Source organism: Geotrypetes seraphini, chromosome 2 (assembly GCF_902459505.1).
Source record: "Geotrypetes seraphini chromosome 2, aGeoSer1.1, whole genome shotgun sequence".
Lineage (NCBI taxonomy): Eukaryota > Metazoa > Chordata > Amphibia > Gymnophiona > Dermophiidae > Geotrypetes > Geotrypetes seraphini.
The window spans coordinates 352672720-352692058 of NC_047085.1; the positions used below are offsets into that span (position 1 = coordinate 352672720).

At 41.7% G+C, this 19339-nt stretch overlaps 1 protein-coding gene across 4 annotated transcripts in view; it reads left to right on the forward strand.

The window, feature by feature from the left end:
• Nucleotides 1-19339, forward strand: part of TRAK1 (trafficking kinesin protein 1) — a 203285-nt gene that overhangs the window by 9740 nt on the left and 174206 nt on the right. For 2 of the 4 annotated variants that reach the window (XM_033930396.1, XM_033930399.1), the window contains exon 1: nucleotides 16346-16363. The exons of 1 other annotated variant lie outside the window; for it this stretch is intronic. In XM_033930396.1, coding sequence (XP_033786287.1) covers nucleotides 16360-16363 — 4 coding nt within the window. In that variant the 5' untranslated portion in view covers nucleotides 16346-16359. Of the gene's footprint in view, nucleotides 1-16345; nucleotides 16364-19339 lie in introns of those variants that run through there. One more of the 4 variants, XM_033930402.1, reaches the window with a different exon arrangement.

Consider the following 19339-nt stretch of genomic DNA (forward strand, 5'->3'; position numbering starts at 1 on the left):
AAAGAGGTTGTTAGAATCAGCTACCCCCTCTTCTACCATCTTCAGCTTCAGAGACTTCAGTAACATAGTTTTAATGATCTATAATCGTAGAATCAGCATTTGACAAAAGCTGTTCCAACAGAATTTCTGGGAACAGTAACCAAAATACTGGAAAATTTGGAAAATGAATAGAAGAGAGTTAACATTCTGTGATTCACACTTAACTGGTTTAACTTCATGCAAAGAAATATAACTGTGAGCTTCAATCAACTTAGCCACAGTATGTTTTGAAAACATATACAATTAAAGGACCGAGGACTGGATCCACCTATCAGTCCTAGTCCTTATCTCGTCTGTCAAATGTCGATGGAGAGACTCAACAAACGGAAATTTTTGGAAGAGTCAATACTGTATTGCATTCATAAGAACATAAGAATAGCCTTACTGGGTCAGACCAATGGCCCATCTAGCCCAGTAGCCCGTCCTCATGGTGGCCAATCCTGGTCCCTAGTACCTGGCCAAAACCCAAGGAGTAGCAACATTCCATGCTACCGATCCAGAGCAAGCAGTGGCTTCTCCCCATGTCTGTCTCAATAACAGACTATGGACTTTTGTCCAGGCCTTTCTTAAAACCAACTATGCTATCCACTCTTAGCATATCCTCTGGCAATGCATTACAGAGCTTAACCATTCTCTGAGTGAACTGCAAGAACATTAGAATCAATAATGCATCCTTGTACACTTTGAAAAGATACTCTCATTGCAGAGCAAACCTTCTGGAGAAAGGATATTAGAAAGAGGCTTAGTCAGGAAAGATGCAGAATGACCCCTGAACCCAGAGGACCCACCGATAATGACTGATTAATAGGCACAGGTTCTTTATGTATCACATGCTTGTCCATGGCCCCAAAAAATTGTGGTGCACTAGAGGCTCCTGGTTTAGATTTTCCTTCCTGCTTTTCACACAGTGAGAATCAAGAGCAGTTTCACAATGTACCTTCAAAACAATCTCCAAAACAGCATGAAAACAGGGTTCCCGGCCCTTCTAGCTCCTCTGATGCCACAAAATGCCTCTCCCTTTCAGCTGTTCCTGATGGTGATGGCCGATGTCGCACGCTACCACTAATCACCTCATCAGGTCACACAGGAATTGCAAAGCAGTTCCCACTGGTTCAAGCAGGTAAAAGTAGATTCTGCTCTCTTTCTTTGTCTCTTAATGCAGAAAAGGTGGCCATTTACTACATAAGAAAGAACATAAGGAAAGGCATGCTGAGTCAGACAAAAGTCCATTGAGTCCAGCAACCCTGTCAGTGATAGTGGCCAACCTGGGTCACAAGTACCCAACAGATTCCAAAAAGTAAATCTGCTCCTTTCCAGGGATGAACAATGGCTCTCCTGAGTCTACCTGATTAATAACTTTTTTGTCCAGGAACTTGTTCAGTACTCTTTTCTTTTTTTTTTTTTTGTAATATCATGTTTATTAAGGTAGAGTACAGCCAGAAACACAGTACAATGCCAGACAGAACAAGAACCAGTCAATCCCACTGTGTTTGTTGCCTTGACCACATATTCTGGCAATAGATTCCTCGGCTTAATTATGTGTAGCATTAAAAGTCTTTGTATGATTTGTTTTCAATTTACTTGTTATTAGATTCATGAAGTGTCTTCTTGATTTTGTGCTGTTTCCCAGGTTAAACTGCCATTCTCTGTTTATCACATCTTCTCTTCAAGCTGAAGAGCCATAACCTGTTTAGCCTTTCCTTATAAAGGTGGTATTCATCCCCTTTATAATTTTTGTTGCCTTTTACTGATCCTTTTCTAGGTGCACTATCTTTTTTGAGATATGGTGGCCAGAATTGCACATTCTACTCAAAAGTGCAGGTGCATCAGAGTCTATACAGAGAGGCATAATGATAATAACAACAGTTTATTGAATACCTTATTTGTCCATTTGTATTCTCGCACACACTGGCAGCTACCCTATATGTTTTATATGTTCTGTTTATTTACTAAAATTTCAATAAAAATATTTGAAATAAAAAATATTATTTTTATACTTCTATACATTGTATATGAAAGAGATGGTCCCTGCTCAGAAGAGCTTACAGTCAAATTATGATAGATACACAGGACAAAAGGGGAGTCTGAACTTAGTGCTCAAGAAGGAAATGGGGGGGGACCACTGATGTTAGGCTATCTCTCTTGCCTTTTTTATTTGATGCATCACATGGTGAAAGGCCTATGACACACCCATGGGTCCTGTGCATGGCCTCTTTATTGAGCGCCTTTTATAGACTAGCACAACTTTGGGCCTGCTGAAATCAGGTATAAATCCTAGTGCACAAATTGGGCATGTGAGAAAAGCACTGCCCACAAGATGAGTAAGACTGAGAAACTTTGAGTAAAGTAATATAATCAAATTTATTTACTTTTTGGCCACAAAAAGGGTGCCCTTCTGCACAGAAATTGGCAAGCTGGACACACCTGACATATCAACAAAAAGAAGACCCAATATTCCACAGTAAGAACAATCCAACAATAAAAACAAAAGAACTGTGATGTGGATGTTCTGAAGATGATTTATTATTCGCTCTTCACAGTAAAATACAAATATAAGTCTAAATATGTAGTACACATGTGATTGTCCAATCGGATCCTACATGGTCCGTGATTTAGTGAACATGCCTTCCTCAGGGGGTCCAGTTGATATAGAGTACACAGATAAAAATATGGACTAAAAGCAGTGTATGTGTCTGAGGAGATAACCGAAAATGGCTTTGAGACAAGCAAGGTGGTGCAAAAAAAAAGCCTTTTGAGTCAGCAATACTTCTTACTGTCATATGCACACAATATTAGACAAACTCCTTCTGGTATTTTATCATTTAGTTTTCCATTTCCACTTTATTAATATATTCTTTATAATGTTACCTTTTTAGTGACCCCCTGCCTTATTAGAATTATATGTATTAGTAATATCTTTTTAGTTTCTCTATCGTTATTTAACCATACTTGATTAAATGTCTTATATGCAAAATTATACCCTTTAAGTGTTCACCCTCTTTGTGTTATTCTGCAACAATTAACAGCATTAGAAAATATTAGTATTTTCATTTCTCACAGGCATGCATCGTCAAAATTCTGTAACATCACATGGGGTTGCATGCAAGATGATTTGGGTGCAATTCATTACATAATTACACGTAAGCAGCTGCACACAACTCCAAATTAGAGCCAATCAATGCTAATAATGATCATTAGCAGCCAACCAATTGATTATTGGTTATTAAAGGCTCATTTGCCAATTTAGTTGTGGGCAAAATCGAGACCATGTTTAAATATGGGTGCCTTTTATTTATTTAAAATATTTATAACTTGCACCATCTACTATTCTGGACGATTCGTGAAAGAACATTCACAATAATATCAGCATAAGAAGCTAAAACATATACATTAATATAATACATTATGAATAAAATCATTACAGATTTTGAAGAGGCGGGCCATGAGGTAAGAGGGAGTGGGCATCCCTCCTGATGGTCTTCAAAATAAGGTACAGAGGGGTCAAGGGGAGTTGGGGTCTTGGCCAAATTGGGGAGGGGAGTCAGGCCCTCTAGACCAGTGGTTCCCAACCCTGTCCTGGAGGACCATCAAGCCAATCGGGTATTCAGGCTAGCCCTAATGAATATGCATGAGAGAGATTTGCATATAATGGACATGACAGGCATGCAAATCTCCATGCATATTCATTAGGGCTAGCCTGAAAACCCGATTGGCTTGGTGGTCCTCCAGGGTTGGAAATCACTGCTCTAGACCACCAGGATTTTCTTTTGGGGTGGGTGGGAAGAGAAAACTGGGAGGCATTTATGGTGGTTAAGGGGCAGTGGGGGGGGGGGGTTTGAAGAATTGAGTCTGCTACTAGACCGGGTCATTTTTGGAGGTTTCAGGGAATTGGGGGAATCAGCTTTGTTGACTCAGCGGTCAATATTTTTGGGGGTGGGATGGGGGAGCTGCCGGAAAATTTTGCCACCAATTATTCGGTGCTGGGATGGGGGAGGGCATTCCTGTTTGTGCATCACAAGGAAAGCTCATTAGAATACTAATGAGCTCTTTGTAATGCATTTGCATAGTGTTCTTGGTGGCTGCTATGAGGATCTTTAGCAGCCATAGAGAACCCTTTTGTGCATCAGGAGGAGAGCTTTCCATGCCTGCAATGAGTCTTACTGCCAGCATCGGGACCAAAGACTAAATATTTTGAGGGCTTCTTCCCTTTCTAGTTTTTCACAAAGAAAAAGGTTGTCCTTTAGTTCCCCAGATCATAAATCAGAAAGCAAGCTCTGAACTGTGACAGCAGTCCCTGGCCATGTAGCTCTGATACCCTTATGAGCTACTGCTTGCAGCATAAATCTAATGATGAAATTGTCTACAAATTGAAGTAAATGGCACATTTCCCAAGACTTGACTTCAGCCTCCAAGCAGTAGCATATTGTCCATGTGCAGAGACAGAACAGTACTGGAATGATTCTTAGGTTTTTTTTTTTTTTTTTTGGGGGGGGGGGTTTGCTTTCATGCTTATTCATATTAAATATAATTATTTTTAAATTGCTGTTTGCAGTCATTCTGCCCTTCAGGTTTTGCATTGGGGGCTTTTTCCCTCTTTTGTAATTCATTTTAAGTAACCTGGGGGTATTCTAATTAACATCAGCTATATCAGATCAGTCTGTGTCCACCTGTTTATTTCTGTAGTTCCTTGTGTTTTAGATTTATTGATTGATTTAATTTTCTATATCGTTCTCTCAAGGGAGCTCAGAATAGTTTACATGAATTTATTCAGGTACTCAAGCATTTTTCCCTATCTGTCCCAGTGGGCTCACAATCTATCTAATGTACCTGGGGCAATGAGGGGACTAAGTGACTTTCCCAGGGTCACAAGGAGCAGTGTGGATTTGAACCTACAACCTCAGGATGCTGAAGTTGTAGCTTTAACCACTGTGATCAAATTCCGAACATTTACATAACTTAAGTGATTCCCCATAGGGGTTGACTGACTTTATTGTATTAGCCTACAGTATATTACCCTTATACATATATGTGTTTGTATGTATAATTGTTGGACCAAAATCATTAACTGAAGAACAGTATTACCTTCAAGTAATGTTTATAGTTCGTTCTAATGTATATCTAGATTTTTTTTTTAAAGTGTCTTAACAGTGGATTTTATGTTAAATTCAATGTACCAAGGGGATTGAATGTTTATGAATGGGAATCATTGATTTAAACTGCAAAACTTGAGCTGTTTGGTTAGCAGGGAAGAACATGTGATTTAAAGGGTCTGATTATAGTATATACATTTTATTGGCCAATACAATCTATGGGTGGGGTTTAAAGTCTCGACTACTATTTTTTCTTGAACAGCAGTTGAACATGACATTCAATAAAGGCCGAACTGAAACAGGATAATATGTCCATGATGCAGATAATTTGAAACACTGTACTGTGTTGAACAGATCAGGAACAGTAGCACTTCCAGATGAGTAAAATTATAAATTAGTGTTTAGTACAAATGAGCATGAAAAGCGAAGGGTTAGACTGGACTTTTGAAACAAATTTTGTAGACATATTAAAAATAAACCATAAATGTTACTTAAGGGGTTCACACGCATGTGACATGAGAAAGACAGCAGCACAGTTGTAGGTGAATCTGTGGGTTTTGTTTTTTTTTTTAAATTAAATTATACATGAAGCAGTACATAGAATTTAAGTAAACGTACTAATAGAATGAGGAATTGGGCATTTGATGATTGTTTGGGTGATACGAATGAGGATGTGTTAGAATATGGTAGGGTGGATGTGAGACTAGATGGGAAAGGTTGAGGGATAGGGTTACCAGATGTCTGGATTTACCCGGACATGTGCTCTTTTTAGTGGACTGTTCAGGCGTCCGGATGAGTTTTCAGAACCCGGCAGTTTGAGCTCAGGGACGCATCTGGAGGGCATCCAGATGCCCTCCAAATGTGGCCCCAAAGAGACTAGGTTTGTGCAGGGCAGTGCTGTGGGCAGAATAGGGCAGGGCCATGGGTCCTCTTTTTTTGGAGAAAAAATATGTTGAGGGATGGTGTAAAGCAGTGGTTCCCAACCCTGTCCTGGGGGACCACCAGGCCAGTCGGGTTTTCAGGCTAACCCTAATGAATATGCATGAGAGAGATTAGCATATAATGGAAGTGACAGGCATGCAAATCTGCTCCATGTATATTCATTAGGGTGATCCTGAAAACCCAATTGGCCTGGTGGTCCACCAGGACAGGGTTGGGAACCACTGGTGTAAAGGACCTAAAGTGATACAGAATGGAGTTGAGGAACAGCTGAATGGGACAAGTCTCTAAAGAAGGCCAGTGATGGCAGAAATGGGGGAAGCAGGCAGGACAAAAGAACTGGAGAACAGGATGAGTGACAGGGAAAAGGCTAAGACTGCTAAAGAGGCAGACAAGGGCAGGTGAAGATTAGGGAGGATATGGGTGAAGAGAAGGGGAAACTTGGATGAAAGCAAAGGAAGATGTGAGTGGGGAATAGGGAGCTGGGGAGTGAAGTACGTGAAAGAGAGGTAAGCTGGTTTATTGGTAAGTTAAGAGGGAAACTGAGGACTGAAGGGTGAGAGGGAAGAAGGAATTGATTGAGCAGCATGGGAGCTCAATGGAGTAATTAATAGGAAAAATACATCTTAGGCATATATAGGAAAGAGAGGAGAAGGAAGAAATGAGGACACTGGAAAATAACATAGGGGAAAGTGAAAGAAAAAAAAAGAGACTGGGTCCAATTTGATTTAGAAAAATAAAATGTCCAGACATCAGAAGTAGAAGAAAATGTCTTATTTTCAAGGTTTAATGACTGGAATATTTTGACTCCAGGAATGTGCATTTCTTATCAATATATACAATGTGCTTAGACCAGATGTGGTATCAGTCTGTTGATAAGTGGCAGGATTGACACTGCAGATATTAAATGCTCAACAGCATAGACCACTGCTACTGTTTTCCCCAAAAATAAGACCTATCCCGAAAATAAGTCCTAGCATGATTTTAGGAATAGGTCTTAATATAAGCCCTACCTCCGAAAATAAACCTTAGTTGCTGGCAGCAACGCTTCCCTGTGTACCCCCCGCCAACCCCCACTGACCCCCCCCTGCCGACCCTTCCATCTCTCCCGCTGACCGCAAGACTGAAATACTGTACCTTGTAACAAACAGCAGCATCACAGCAATGTAGACAGGCTGCTTTGCGGGCTTTTCCTGCCCAGGTGTTCCTCTGCCGCATCACTGATGATGTCATCAGCAACGCGGCACATGCACCCGGGTAGGAGAAGGCCGTGAAGCAGCCTGTCTACATTGCTGTGATGCTGCCGTTTGTTACAAGGTACAGAATTTCGGTCTTGCGGTTGGCGGGAGAGATGGAAGGGTCGGCGGGTGGGTGCGCGGTGGTCGGGAGGGAGGGATACAAACTGCAAGGGTTCTGCTGCACAAGGGATGGGAGGGAGGGATACAAGCTGGAAAGGTTCTGCTGCACAGGGGGATGGGAGGGAGTGATAGAAAGACACTGCATAAGGGGATGGGTGAGAGGGGAGGGAAGATGCTGCACATTTGGGGGAGAGAAAGGAAATAGGAAGAATTGGGGTGGAGGAGAGGAAGGAAGAGATGATCATTGTACAGTACATGAAAAAAAAGACCTACCCCGAAAATGAGACCTAGTGCCTTTTTTTTGGCCCAAAATTAATATAAGACATTGCCTTATTTTCAGGGAAACATGTTACTTTCCTGGCTGTAGAGATCGCATAGGCCACTAGAGGGCAGTTTGAGGCTGATATAAGTGAGCTCGCTAATCATGAAAGCTGACACAACCTGTAAGACCTCCCTCTCCCCCACATAAGTGAAGCTGCTGGCTGCAAATATCACTATGTACTGACAGACATCTTACCCACCCTGCTAATAAAACCAACAAAGCCACTTAAAACACCATACAAAAATACTGTGCCTGTCAGGAACAGAGTCCTTGCTGGCCACTGCACTCAGCTGCTGATAGTGATACTAATGGCAACACTGTCAACCCAGCTGTTTCACACCTGCTTCAGATGCCAAAGACACTGACAGGTTATGTAACAGATGAGTTTACTGCACAAATCTTATCGCTGTAGCACAGCAGCTAAGAATCCACCCAATATACAGAACTATTTGTGTACACATCTGCATACATCATTGGGACAAATCAAATGACAGCACACCTGATTGTACTTGCAGGCCTACATGCTTCCACGGTATTGCTAACAATATCCCAAGGCCTGCATTCGGTGCACAAAATACTAAGATGCCTTTGTCTTTCAGTGAGTGTGTGTCTGCACAACAGGAAAGACATCAGCATTCCATTTTTAAATTTATATGCTACTGCAGTGCCACCACATAGCAAGCATGCAAGACACTTACATATGGTTAGCAATTTTACCTGCATCTACAGTTGGCACTCAAGAGTGCTTTAATCCTGGGGTGTGGCAGGGCTCGGTGCTTGGACCCGTGCTCTTCAACATCTTTATAAACGATCTGGACATAGGTACGACGAGTGAGGAGATTAAATTTGCGGACAATACAAAGTTATTCAGAGTAGTGAAGACACAGGGAGGATTGTGAAGATCTACAACGTGACATAATCAGGTTCGAGGAATGGGCATCGACTTGGCAGATGAGGTTCAACGTGGATAAGTATAAAGTGATGCATATCAGTAACAAAAATCTAAAGCACGAGTACAGGATGTCCGGGGCGGTACTTGGAGAGACCTCCCAGGAAAGGGACTTGGGAATTCTGATCGACAAGTTGATGAAGCCGTCTATGCAGCGAAAAGGGCGAACAGAATGCTAGGAATGATAAAGAAGGGGATCACGAACAGATCGGAGAAAGTTATCATGCCGCTGTACTGAGCCATGGTGCGTCCTCACCTGGAGTACTTTGTTTAGCACTGGTCGCCGTACATGAAGAAGGACACGGTACTGCTTGAAAGAGTCCAGAGAAGAGCGACTAAGATGGTAAAGGGGTTGGAGGAGCTGCCGTACAGCGAAAGATTAGAGAAACTGGGCCTCTTCTCCCTTGAAAAGAGGAGACTGAGAAGGGACATGATCGAAACATTTAAGTTAATGAAAGGAATCAACTTAGTAGATAAGGACAGGTTGTTCACCCTCTCCAAGGTAGAGAGAATGAGAGGGCACTCTCTAAAGTTAAAAGGGGATAGATTCCGTACAAACATAAGGAAGTTCTGTTCACCCAGAGAGTTGTAGAAAACTGGAACGCTCTTCCGGAGTCTGTTATAGGGGAAAACACCCTCCAGGGATTCAAGACAAAGTTGGACAAGTTCCTACTGAACAAGGACATACGCAGGTAGGGCTAGTCTCAGTTAGGGCGCTGGTCTGTGACCAAAAGGGCTGCCATTTGAGCGGCCTGCAGGGCATGATGGACCACTGGTCTGACCCAGCAGAGGCATTTCTTATGTTCTTATGCAACAACAATTTATATATAGTGGTTGCTATGAGATATGACAGTTTGTATTCACCAGTATTTAATAGTTCAATAGTTTAAAACAATTTTCCACCCTTCATATTATGTCAGAGTGTTTTACAATAAAAGTATTCCATAAAACCTAATAAAAGAAAATACAATTTTATAAATAAAAAGAAAAGAGGAAGAAAGAACCTGATATCACCTCTAAATAGTTTAAACAGTTAGTTTGCTTTTATATCTCGTCCTCCCAGATAGTGGCATAGCAAGGGTGAGTGGTGCCTCCCTTCCCTTTCCTCGTACCTCTTTAATTTTCCCGGCGTGAGCAGCATCGTGTTGGCTCTCTCCCTGGTGTCGCTTCCTAGGTGCAGGTCCTGTAAGTGACATCAGAGAGAGCTAACACCGATGCGGGCAACAAGTTGAAATGCTGCTGGCGCTGGGAAAATTAAAGAGGTATGAGGAAAGGGAAGGGGCGCATGCGCGCAGCAGGGGGGGAGTCAGGAAGGAGCAGGGGGTTGGAGAGGAGGACAGGTGCCGCCCCCCCCCCCCACCAAGATGGCACCCGGAGCAGACCATCCCCCCTTACTACTGCACTGCTCAGAACGGGTTACAAGTTTAAGTACATAGTAAAGCATATTTATACGAAGTGATTGCAAACATAGTGAAAGCATGGCAAAACATTTTTAGGCAAAAATGGTAAAACATAGTTAACAAAGCCTGGTAAAACTTAGTATGACAAAACATAGCATGGCAAACATAGTATTACAAAGCATGGCTAACCACAACATGGCAAAATAGTAAGGCAAGCGTAGTATGACAAAACATTACATGGTAGACATGGAATGGCAAACATAGCATGAGAAATCGTAGCATGGTAGACAGTATAGGAAACTATGGTATATTGGTACTAGATCTCAATGTGTGTCACATTAGGTTAAAAACTTGTATTGTAAAAACATGCACTGCCAAGGATAATTTTGCAAATTGTAACCTGGAAAATCTAATTGTTTAAACTAGATCCCTAGTTTGTATCGGGTTAGACTACAACCTTATATCATAAGCTTGTTCTGTAGTTATTTCAGATTGTAATCTGTCAACTATATAATATGTATGTTTAACCTGTAAGCCGTTCTGAGCTCTTCGGGGACAATGGGGTAGAAAGCAAATTAAATAAATAAATAAAATAGATAAATAAATAAATACGACATATAGTATAGTATAGTATGACAGGAATGGTGACAGTATGTTTAAGCGTGGCAAACATTGTATGAGGAAACATGGCATGGTCAGATATAGCAAGGTTGGACCATGCATAGCAATGAAAGCTATACCTTATACTACCGCGGGGACTTGGTATGTTAGAACATTATATGATCGGCAATACAATGTGCGACAGTACATGGCGTGGTAGGATGAAGCACATCAGTGAGATGCGAAATAGAGAATGGCACGGGGACAGTTTACCACAGTAAACCGTGGTGACTGCAGTAAATCTGCAGGAATGAAGACATTTGCAACTATTTTACTGCAGGAATGGGGACAAGACCTTTTATCGCCCTGTGGGAGTGGTGAAAAGTCTTGCTCCTGTGGTAAAAAAATTGTGCCCGTGTCAGACACGGCATCTCCTCCCCAGCTCCTCTTGCGCCTATTTTACCTTTTGGTGCCAGCCATGCCACGCCACACCATGCCACGATGAAGACAGAAAGAACCTAAAACCAAAGCCTGAGACCAATGTGATTTAAAGAATAAAATTACCAGACAGCAAAAAGGAGAAAATAAATTTATTTTATATTTTGTGATTAGAATATTTCAAATTTGAAATATGTATCCTGCTAGAGCTGGTATTAGACATAACTGGGAACCGCAAAGCCCAGGCTGTACTTTTATAACTTCCAGCTGGCTTAGGGCTTTCTCTCTGACCAGGGGGCAGTTGTCCTAGTTGTTCTCCCCTAACACTATTCCTGCCATGTGTGATTGAAGTATTCTGTTAGCTTGACTTTTCTATGTAGTAGACTTTTCTGTGGTAATTTGGTTTGTTCAGTTTTCACAATAGTGGAGGGGATATTTCTGAAACGGAAGGGAGAAAGTTTTGTTGAACTGTATTATTTGTGTTTATAAAATGACAATTGTACAGAATATCGTCTCTTTTTATACTTTCATAAAATAAGTTCAGTATAAAATCATAACTATTTGAGGCTTGTGCGGATGGTATCTAACAGTTTGCAGGATGGGGACATGGACTGAGCTCGCGGGGACGGGGCGGGAATGGTGATAATTTTTTTTCCCCTGTGTCATTCTCTAATTCAAAACTGTGGAGGGTTGGTGCCCTTTCTCAGAAGGTCTGGGGAATTTGGGTTGGCACACTCTATGGGTTAGGGGAAGGGTGAGTTTTTTATTGCCTTCCCGAAGTTCAGTAGACCTAATGATCTTATGTGGGTAGGTAGTTTGTTCTAGAGGCACGGTAGGTAGTGTGAGTAAGATCTTTTTCGAGCGTGTCCTTGGTGTGTGTGTAATTGTTTTTCTTCTTGCAAGTGAAGCGGTCGATTTGGGTATAGGGCAGAAGTTTGTAGGCCATATAGGTCGATACCATGTCATGGAAGAGTTTGTAGGCCATTACTAGGCCTTTGAATATACATCGTTTGTTGATCGGTAGCCAGTGGGCAGAGTGCAGCGCTGGGGTGATTGGGTCTTGTATGTGAAGATTCTTTAGGAGTCAGATGGTGGTGTTTTGTACACGTCCTGGTGGCCCTGACGCAGCGGATGCTTTTGATTAATTATTTCCGCGAAACGCTGGCCGCGTCGGCAAATCTACACTAGTGACTGCACTCTTCCATAAAGACAAATCAGCAAAGTCAGCAAAGTCAGCCATAAAAGCTAAGTAGTTTGGTTGCTTGTTTTTCAGTTTCTGGCTTGCACTTCTTTTCTGCAACCCGGCTGTGGGTTAGCTGTTTTAATTGCTTTTTGAAAAATGCTTTAAAAAAATATGCATGTGGGTCAATGATTGGAGTGGGAGCGATTGTACTACGCTGATTTTCCTCAGTTTGTGATTGTCACTGCTGTGCGTAGGCTCCGTTTCTGAGACCCGAGCCCTTCCAGCTGTCTGGGCTTATATTTAGAAGTGTATTGCTGGGTAATAGCAGTATTTGGATTGGTGTTTTGTACACACAATAGTCCATAAGGGAGAGGACAAAGGTGTAGATTAGTTGAGAGAAGTCTGGTTCCAAGAAGTATTGTCTGATTTTCCATAGTTGCTGGAGAGGTAGTAGAATGAGGTGGATACTACTTTATGGTCAATGAGCAAAAGGTTGCTATCAAGGATCACCCCCTAGGCTGCATACTTTCTTTGGCCATCCAGGTGGCGAATTCCCAAAAGATTGATGGGTGGATGAGTTTGGGAGTCACCTTTCCTTACCCAGAGGAGCTCGATTTTCACCACATTTGTTTTGGGTCATCCAGCTTTTTATTTCTGAGCAGCACTTGTGTAGTTTGGAGAATTGAGAGTAGATTCTTTATTTGTTATTTTGAGGTGATGTCTATTACCGGTCTGATATAGAGGTTGAAAAGCAGAGGGGACAGGAGGATGCCCTGTGGTACTCCATATTTTATCGGTTTAGGTTTTGATATAATAGATCTTAGTAGGACGCTTTGGGTCATATGCTTAGGAATGATGAGAACCACTGGAGCACTTAATCGCTGATTCCAATATTTGCGAGTCTGGTGAGAAGGCAGGGGTGATCAATGGTATCGAAGTTGGCACTGAGATCTAGAAGGACAGGTAGCCCTTCATTTACTTTGCCTAGTATGTTCCAGCAATCATCGACAATGTCTGCTAGGACCATTTCTGTGCTACAGAATTTTCTGAAGCCAGATTGGTAAGAGGAGAGGGCATTCTGACTGTCGATTATGGCCTGGAGTTGCAATAGTTTGGTCTTTTCAAGTATCTTAGAGATTAAGGGAAGGTTGGAGACTGGTCTGTAGTTGCTGGATTCGTTTGGATACAGGGTAGGTTTTTTTAGGATCGGCCTGATGATTGCTGATTTCCACCTTTGTGGTACTGTTCCTGATTGCAGGGAGGAGTTTATTAGAAGTAGGATTGATTTGATGAAGGTGTCTTTTGTGGCTGTCAGGAGATTTGGTGGGCATGGGTCAAGGATGGATCCAGAGGTTCATAGTGTGGTGATTGTTTTTGCTAGGTCATCATGAGAGGCTGGTTCAAAGTGATTGATGGTTTCATTTCCAGGTTCTCTCATTGTGTGTGTGTGTGTGGGGGGGGGTTGTTCTGAGTGTTTGCTGGGTTTTGAGGTGACAAATCAAGATTTGTGTGTGTGCAATCAATTTTTTATTTTTTATTTTTTTTTTTTGGGGGGGGGGGGGGTTGAAGTAGATGGAAAGGGTTTCACTGTCCAGGTTGGTTTGTAGGGTTTTTAAAATTTTCTTGTGAGGCACTGAGCAAGTTTTTTGTCAGTGTGAATAGGTTCCTTAATCTGTTAGGAGCTTTCGGTAGGAGATTAGTATGGTAGGTCTTTTTTGCATCATGGGTGGATAGTTTGTACTCATCTAGCAGTTTTCTCCAGTGTGCTTTGTTCTTTTTGTCTTTGAATTTGCACTACTTTCTTTCAGCTTTTCTTAGCTCTCTTCTCTTTTTCCTGAGGTTGTCTGTAAACCAGGGGTAAGAGAAGTTGCGTGTGTTAGGTTTTATTTTCTTGGTTTCCACTAGGTTTTCATACAGGGTCTTAACTTGTGTGTGCCAGTTTGATGCAGCTTCTTTGAAAGGTGTTGGTTTGATCCCAGTCATTTCAGCTATTTTAAAGATGCTGGATGATAGCTTTTCTAGGTTGATTGAGTTAGGTTTGAGTATCTTCTTAAGTAAGGTGTTGTCCTTGGGGGTTCTATAGGTGTGTTTATGAGATGGAACTTAATAAGGTAGCGATCAGATCAGGGTACTGGTTTGGAAATGTAGTGTTGGATGTGAGGATCAGTGGGTTGAGCTTTTTGCGTAAAGACTAGGTCAAAAGTATGGTGGTTGAGGTGATGATCTGGTGAAAGCCTAGGACTAATATTGTTGTTATGAAGTCAGCTGGTGCCCTGGTGATGTTGGATTAGTTCATAAAGTTGAAGTTGCTGAGGATGGTGATTCATTGGTGGGAGATAACTAGGTTGTTGATGACTGTTATGAGGTCATCTAAGGCAGTGGTATTTAACCCAGTCCTTAGGAACCATCTGGCCAGTCGGGTTTTCAAAGTCTCTGTCATCCATATTCATTGTGGATATCCTGAAAATCTGACTGGCCAGGTGGTCCCTGAGGACTGGGTAGAATACCACTGATCTAGGGTATTCATGGGGGAGCTTGGGGCTCTGCAGATCAGGGTGAAGGTGAGGCATTTAATGCCATTTAGTGTGATACTGTCTATCAGTCTTAATAGTTTAAATATTAAGAGAAATGCTAATAAAAAAACATCTAATGCGCCATTCCCCATCACTTCTTTTTGATCATATAAATAACTCTGCTAGTGCCGACACAACCCTTTCAGATACCATGAGCCAACTTACAGATTTTAGATAGCCACATATACCCGTACATACAGTCACTAATGTACTTTCCCAAAAATAACATACAAATACAAGCAAAGCCATATTATTTTTCTCAAATTCCATCTATGCTTATCTATATTAACCTTGTATCACAAAATATCATCCACAATGGAGGAACTGGGGTAAAAAAGAAACATAATTCTAACACACCACCAGTTACGCTGTATATTCTTGCAGGAATTTCACTCTGCCATATACCGGAAAAGGCCTCAGAAGCCACGGGATGCATTAACACCAGGGCTATGGGTGAGAGCTGAAACTAGATCTAAGCTCTCCCCACGCCTCGATCATCAGCCAGAAAAACCCTTTTTATGCTGCAGCGATTGTGCTGTACTTAAACAAATAACTTTAAATTGTACTTTGGATTCCTTCTCCTTTGCTTGTCTAGTAAATAGATGAATGGCATTCATTGCAAGAAAAGATCCCCTTGTACCTGGTACTCTGTGTGCACAAAGAGGGCAATTTTATAACTGAGTTTCTCTTATAGACTCCCCAATACTGCATGGGGTGCACCTATTCTAGAACAACATCTGGACACCCAGATTCCATTTCAGAATACTAGCGTAAAACCACATTGGCATGTCTAAAAGTAAGTGTGGGATACCAGTCAATGGCAGGTATTAATTGGTGCATTTAAGTGCAGCATGCAAGACGTGTAATCTACAGTGTTCTGTAAGTGATAGCCCCGCCTTTGCCTCACCTATGCTCCGCCTACACCCACCCACTTGCAGTGACATACGGTAGACAGCTGCTAACACATGCCCTTATAGAATAGCATGTACTGTGCTTATGTGCATTAGATGACATTTTCTGTGCACTTACATGGCCAGACATGTATAACTGTAAACGCTCAGTTATAGAACTGCATTTTAAGTGTTAAAAAGAACAATTTTTGAAAAAATACTGTCCACAGAGTAACCATGTGGGCAAAGTCCCATTGCTGCATGCTGACTTTTTTTGTTTGCAAGAGAGCCGTGCTACATGTATTTGGTGCAAGGCTTATAAGTGAGGCAGGGACAGAAGGCTGGGGCTGTTTGAAAGGGCAGCCCTATTTAGATGATCTGAAGTGATGGATCAGCAGGTCTGGCTTTATTCAATCTATGTTTAGTCAGGGACTTCATAACTTTGTGAGCCTGCGAGCCTCGGCATCCCCGGCACTGTCGCCTGATAGCACATGCTCCCCTAGCTCCTGTCCTCACAGTGCAGCTCCCAGCCAATGTGACTATGTAGCAGTCACAGAAGTGGGAGGAAAACAGGCAGAATGAGTAAGTAAAACACCATGTGGAAATTGGAAAACGATGGAGCATGCAACCTGACTGCTTTGTTCTTTACTTTGTTTTATTGTTTGTTTAGAATAAGGGAGGTTTTTTCCTAAGGCAGTGTTTTCTGAGCTCTGCCTGAATAGGGAATCTGTAAAGTTTGCCAAATCATGGAGGAACCAGATATGCATAACATGTCCAAATAGATTATTTTAACTTGATTTTTTTTTTGTACCAAAATAATTTGCTGCTTCCTTTTGCCGGGGTTTACTACTACTGCTGCTATTTATTATTTCTATAGCGCTTCCAGATGCATGCGATGCTGTACATTAAACACACAAAGACGATCCCTACTCAAAAACAGTCTAATTATGACAGATACACAGGACAAAGGGTAAATCAATATATGCTGCTAATGAAGGGAAATATAAAGGAATGAAGAGGTAGAGAAGGTAGGGGCTACAGAGGGAATGAGAAACAGATATAATGTATTACAAGTTGGAAGGGTTAGGACCTAAATGCAGCTTTGAAAAAGTGGGCTTTGAACCTGGATTTAAATACCGCCAGAGATGGAGCCTAACGTACTGATTCAGGCAGGTTGTTCCAGGCATATGGCGCAGCAAGGCAGAAGGGTCAGAGTTGGGAGTTGGCAGTAGAGGAGAAGGGTACAGACAAGAGAGACTTACCCAAAGAATGGCGTTCCCAGGGCAGGATTTAAGGAGGGAGAAGAGAACAGAGATATTGAGGAGCCACAGACTAAGTACACTTGTAGGTCAGTAAGAGGAATTTGAACTGTATCTGGAAGTGGAAAGGGAGCTAAAGAAGCGACTTTAGGAGAGGGGTAACATGAGCATAATGACACTGGTGGAATACGATTGAAGAGGGAGAGAGATGAGTTAGCGGGAGACCTGCGAGAAACACGTTGCAGTAATCCAGACGAGAGGTGACAAGGTCGTGGATAATCGTCTTGGCAACATGGATTCTTGCTGTTGCGACTGTTAACTGTTCTTTAATTGTGTTTATTTTTAGAATTCATCACTACTTGAAATGTACATGCAAGATTGCTTTGAAAGAAAAAAAAAAATATCCTGATTTGCAGAATCCTCCCATATTTGTCCCTTTAGGATATGTAAGATGACAATATGCCTCTTTTCTCCCTGTAAAATGAGGTTTCTTTACACATAGCATCTAGGGTTTTCTGTCCTGCTTATCTATTTCCTCTCTCACTGCTTTACTCTTCTTGCTGGTTCTGGCAGTCTGACAACAGTCTTTTAGGAAACTCAAGGATTGGAATTCATTTCTCAGTCACATGTGTGGCACTCAGCAGCTCAGCAGCAATGAAGCCCGTTGGCAGCAGGGTTCAGACTGCTGGATGTTAGGTGGCCTGTGCCAACCTGAAGTTGTTGAGGAAAGGTGCATACAACTTAAAAGTAAAGAAAACAGAACTGATTTAAATAAAGAAATTTAAAATGAAGTTGCTGGTACATGGAGACAAAAATGGATTTTAAAAGGAACTGTTTTCCAGATCATCTTTTCCAGTATACTTTTTGTCTTATGGAGGTATTGAGGTCTGGATTTGGAATTTAGGTTTGAATTACTCACCCTTCCTGATCTGAGTCCTAGGTGACTTCCAAGTTGAGGTACAGAGGGCTTATGGTCTAAGGAGAGGCTCCTGAGAAAATTAAAGAGTCATGGGGTTAGGTGGCAAAGTTCATTTGTGGATTAGGAATTGGTTATCGGATAGAAAACAGAGGGTAGGGTTAAATGCTCATTTTTCTCAATGGAGGAGAGCAAACAGTGGAGTGCCATAGAGAGCTTTTCTGGGACCAGTGCTATTTAATTTATTTATAAATGATCTAGAAATTGGAACGATGAGTGAGGTACTAAATTAAATTTTCAGATGGTACTAAACTGTTTAAAGTTGTTAAAAGGCATGCAGATTGTGAAAAATTGCAGGCAGACCTTAGGAAATTGGAAGATCGGGTGTCCAAGTGGCAGATGAAATTTAATGTAAACAAATGCAAAATGATGCACATTGGGAAGAATAACCCAAATCACAGTTACCAGATGCTAGGGTCTACCTTGGGGGTTAGCGCCAAAGAAAAGGATCTGAGTGTCATTGTAGACAGTACAATGAAACCTTCTGCCCAATGTCTGGCGGCCCAAAAAAACAAACAAGATGCTAGGAATTATTTAAAAAAGAATGGTTAACAAGACTAAGAATGCTATATAATGCCTCTATATCGCTCCATGGTGCGACCTCACCGTGGAATATTGCATTCAGTTCTGGTCTCCATATCTCAAGAAAGATATTGTGGCTCTAGAAAAGGTTCAAAGAAGAGCAACCAAGATGATAAAGGGGATGGAACTCCTCTCATATGAGGAAAGACTAAAAAGGTTAGGGCTCTTCAGCTTGGAAAAGAGACAGCCGAGGGGAGAACGGGTACAAGTGGGTAGATTCCATAAAAAATTACAAAGACTAGGGGACACTCAATGAAGTTACAGGGAAATAATTTTAAAACCAGTAGGAGGAAAGATTTTTTTTACTCAGAAAATTGTTGAGCTCTTGAATGCATTGCCAGAGGTTGTGGTAAGAGCGGATAGCATATCTGGTTTTAAGAAGGGTTTGGATAATTTCTTGGAGGAAAAGTCCATAGTCTGTTATTGAGAAAGATGGGGCAAGTCACTGCTTGCCCTGGATCAGTAGCATGGAATGTTGTTACTCTTTGGGTTTTGGCCAGGTACCTAGTGACCTGGATTGGCCACTGTGAGAATGGGCTACTGGGCTTGATAGACCTTTGGTCTGACCCAGTAAGGCTATTCTTATGTTACCTTACCCCGAGACCACAAGAAGCATCACTGGGATAAGCAGAATTTAAATCCTAGTTTCCTTGTCTTTAGCAGCAGATGAATTCAGAGACAAATGAGTTATGTCCATCTACCAGCAGGCAGAGATTGAGACAGAGCACCAAACTAAGTTCT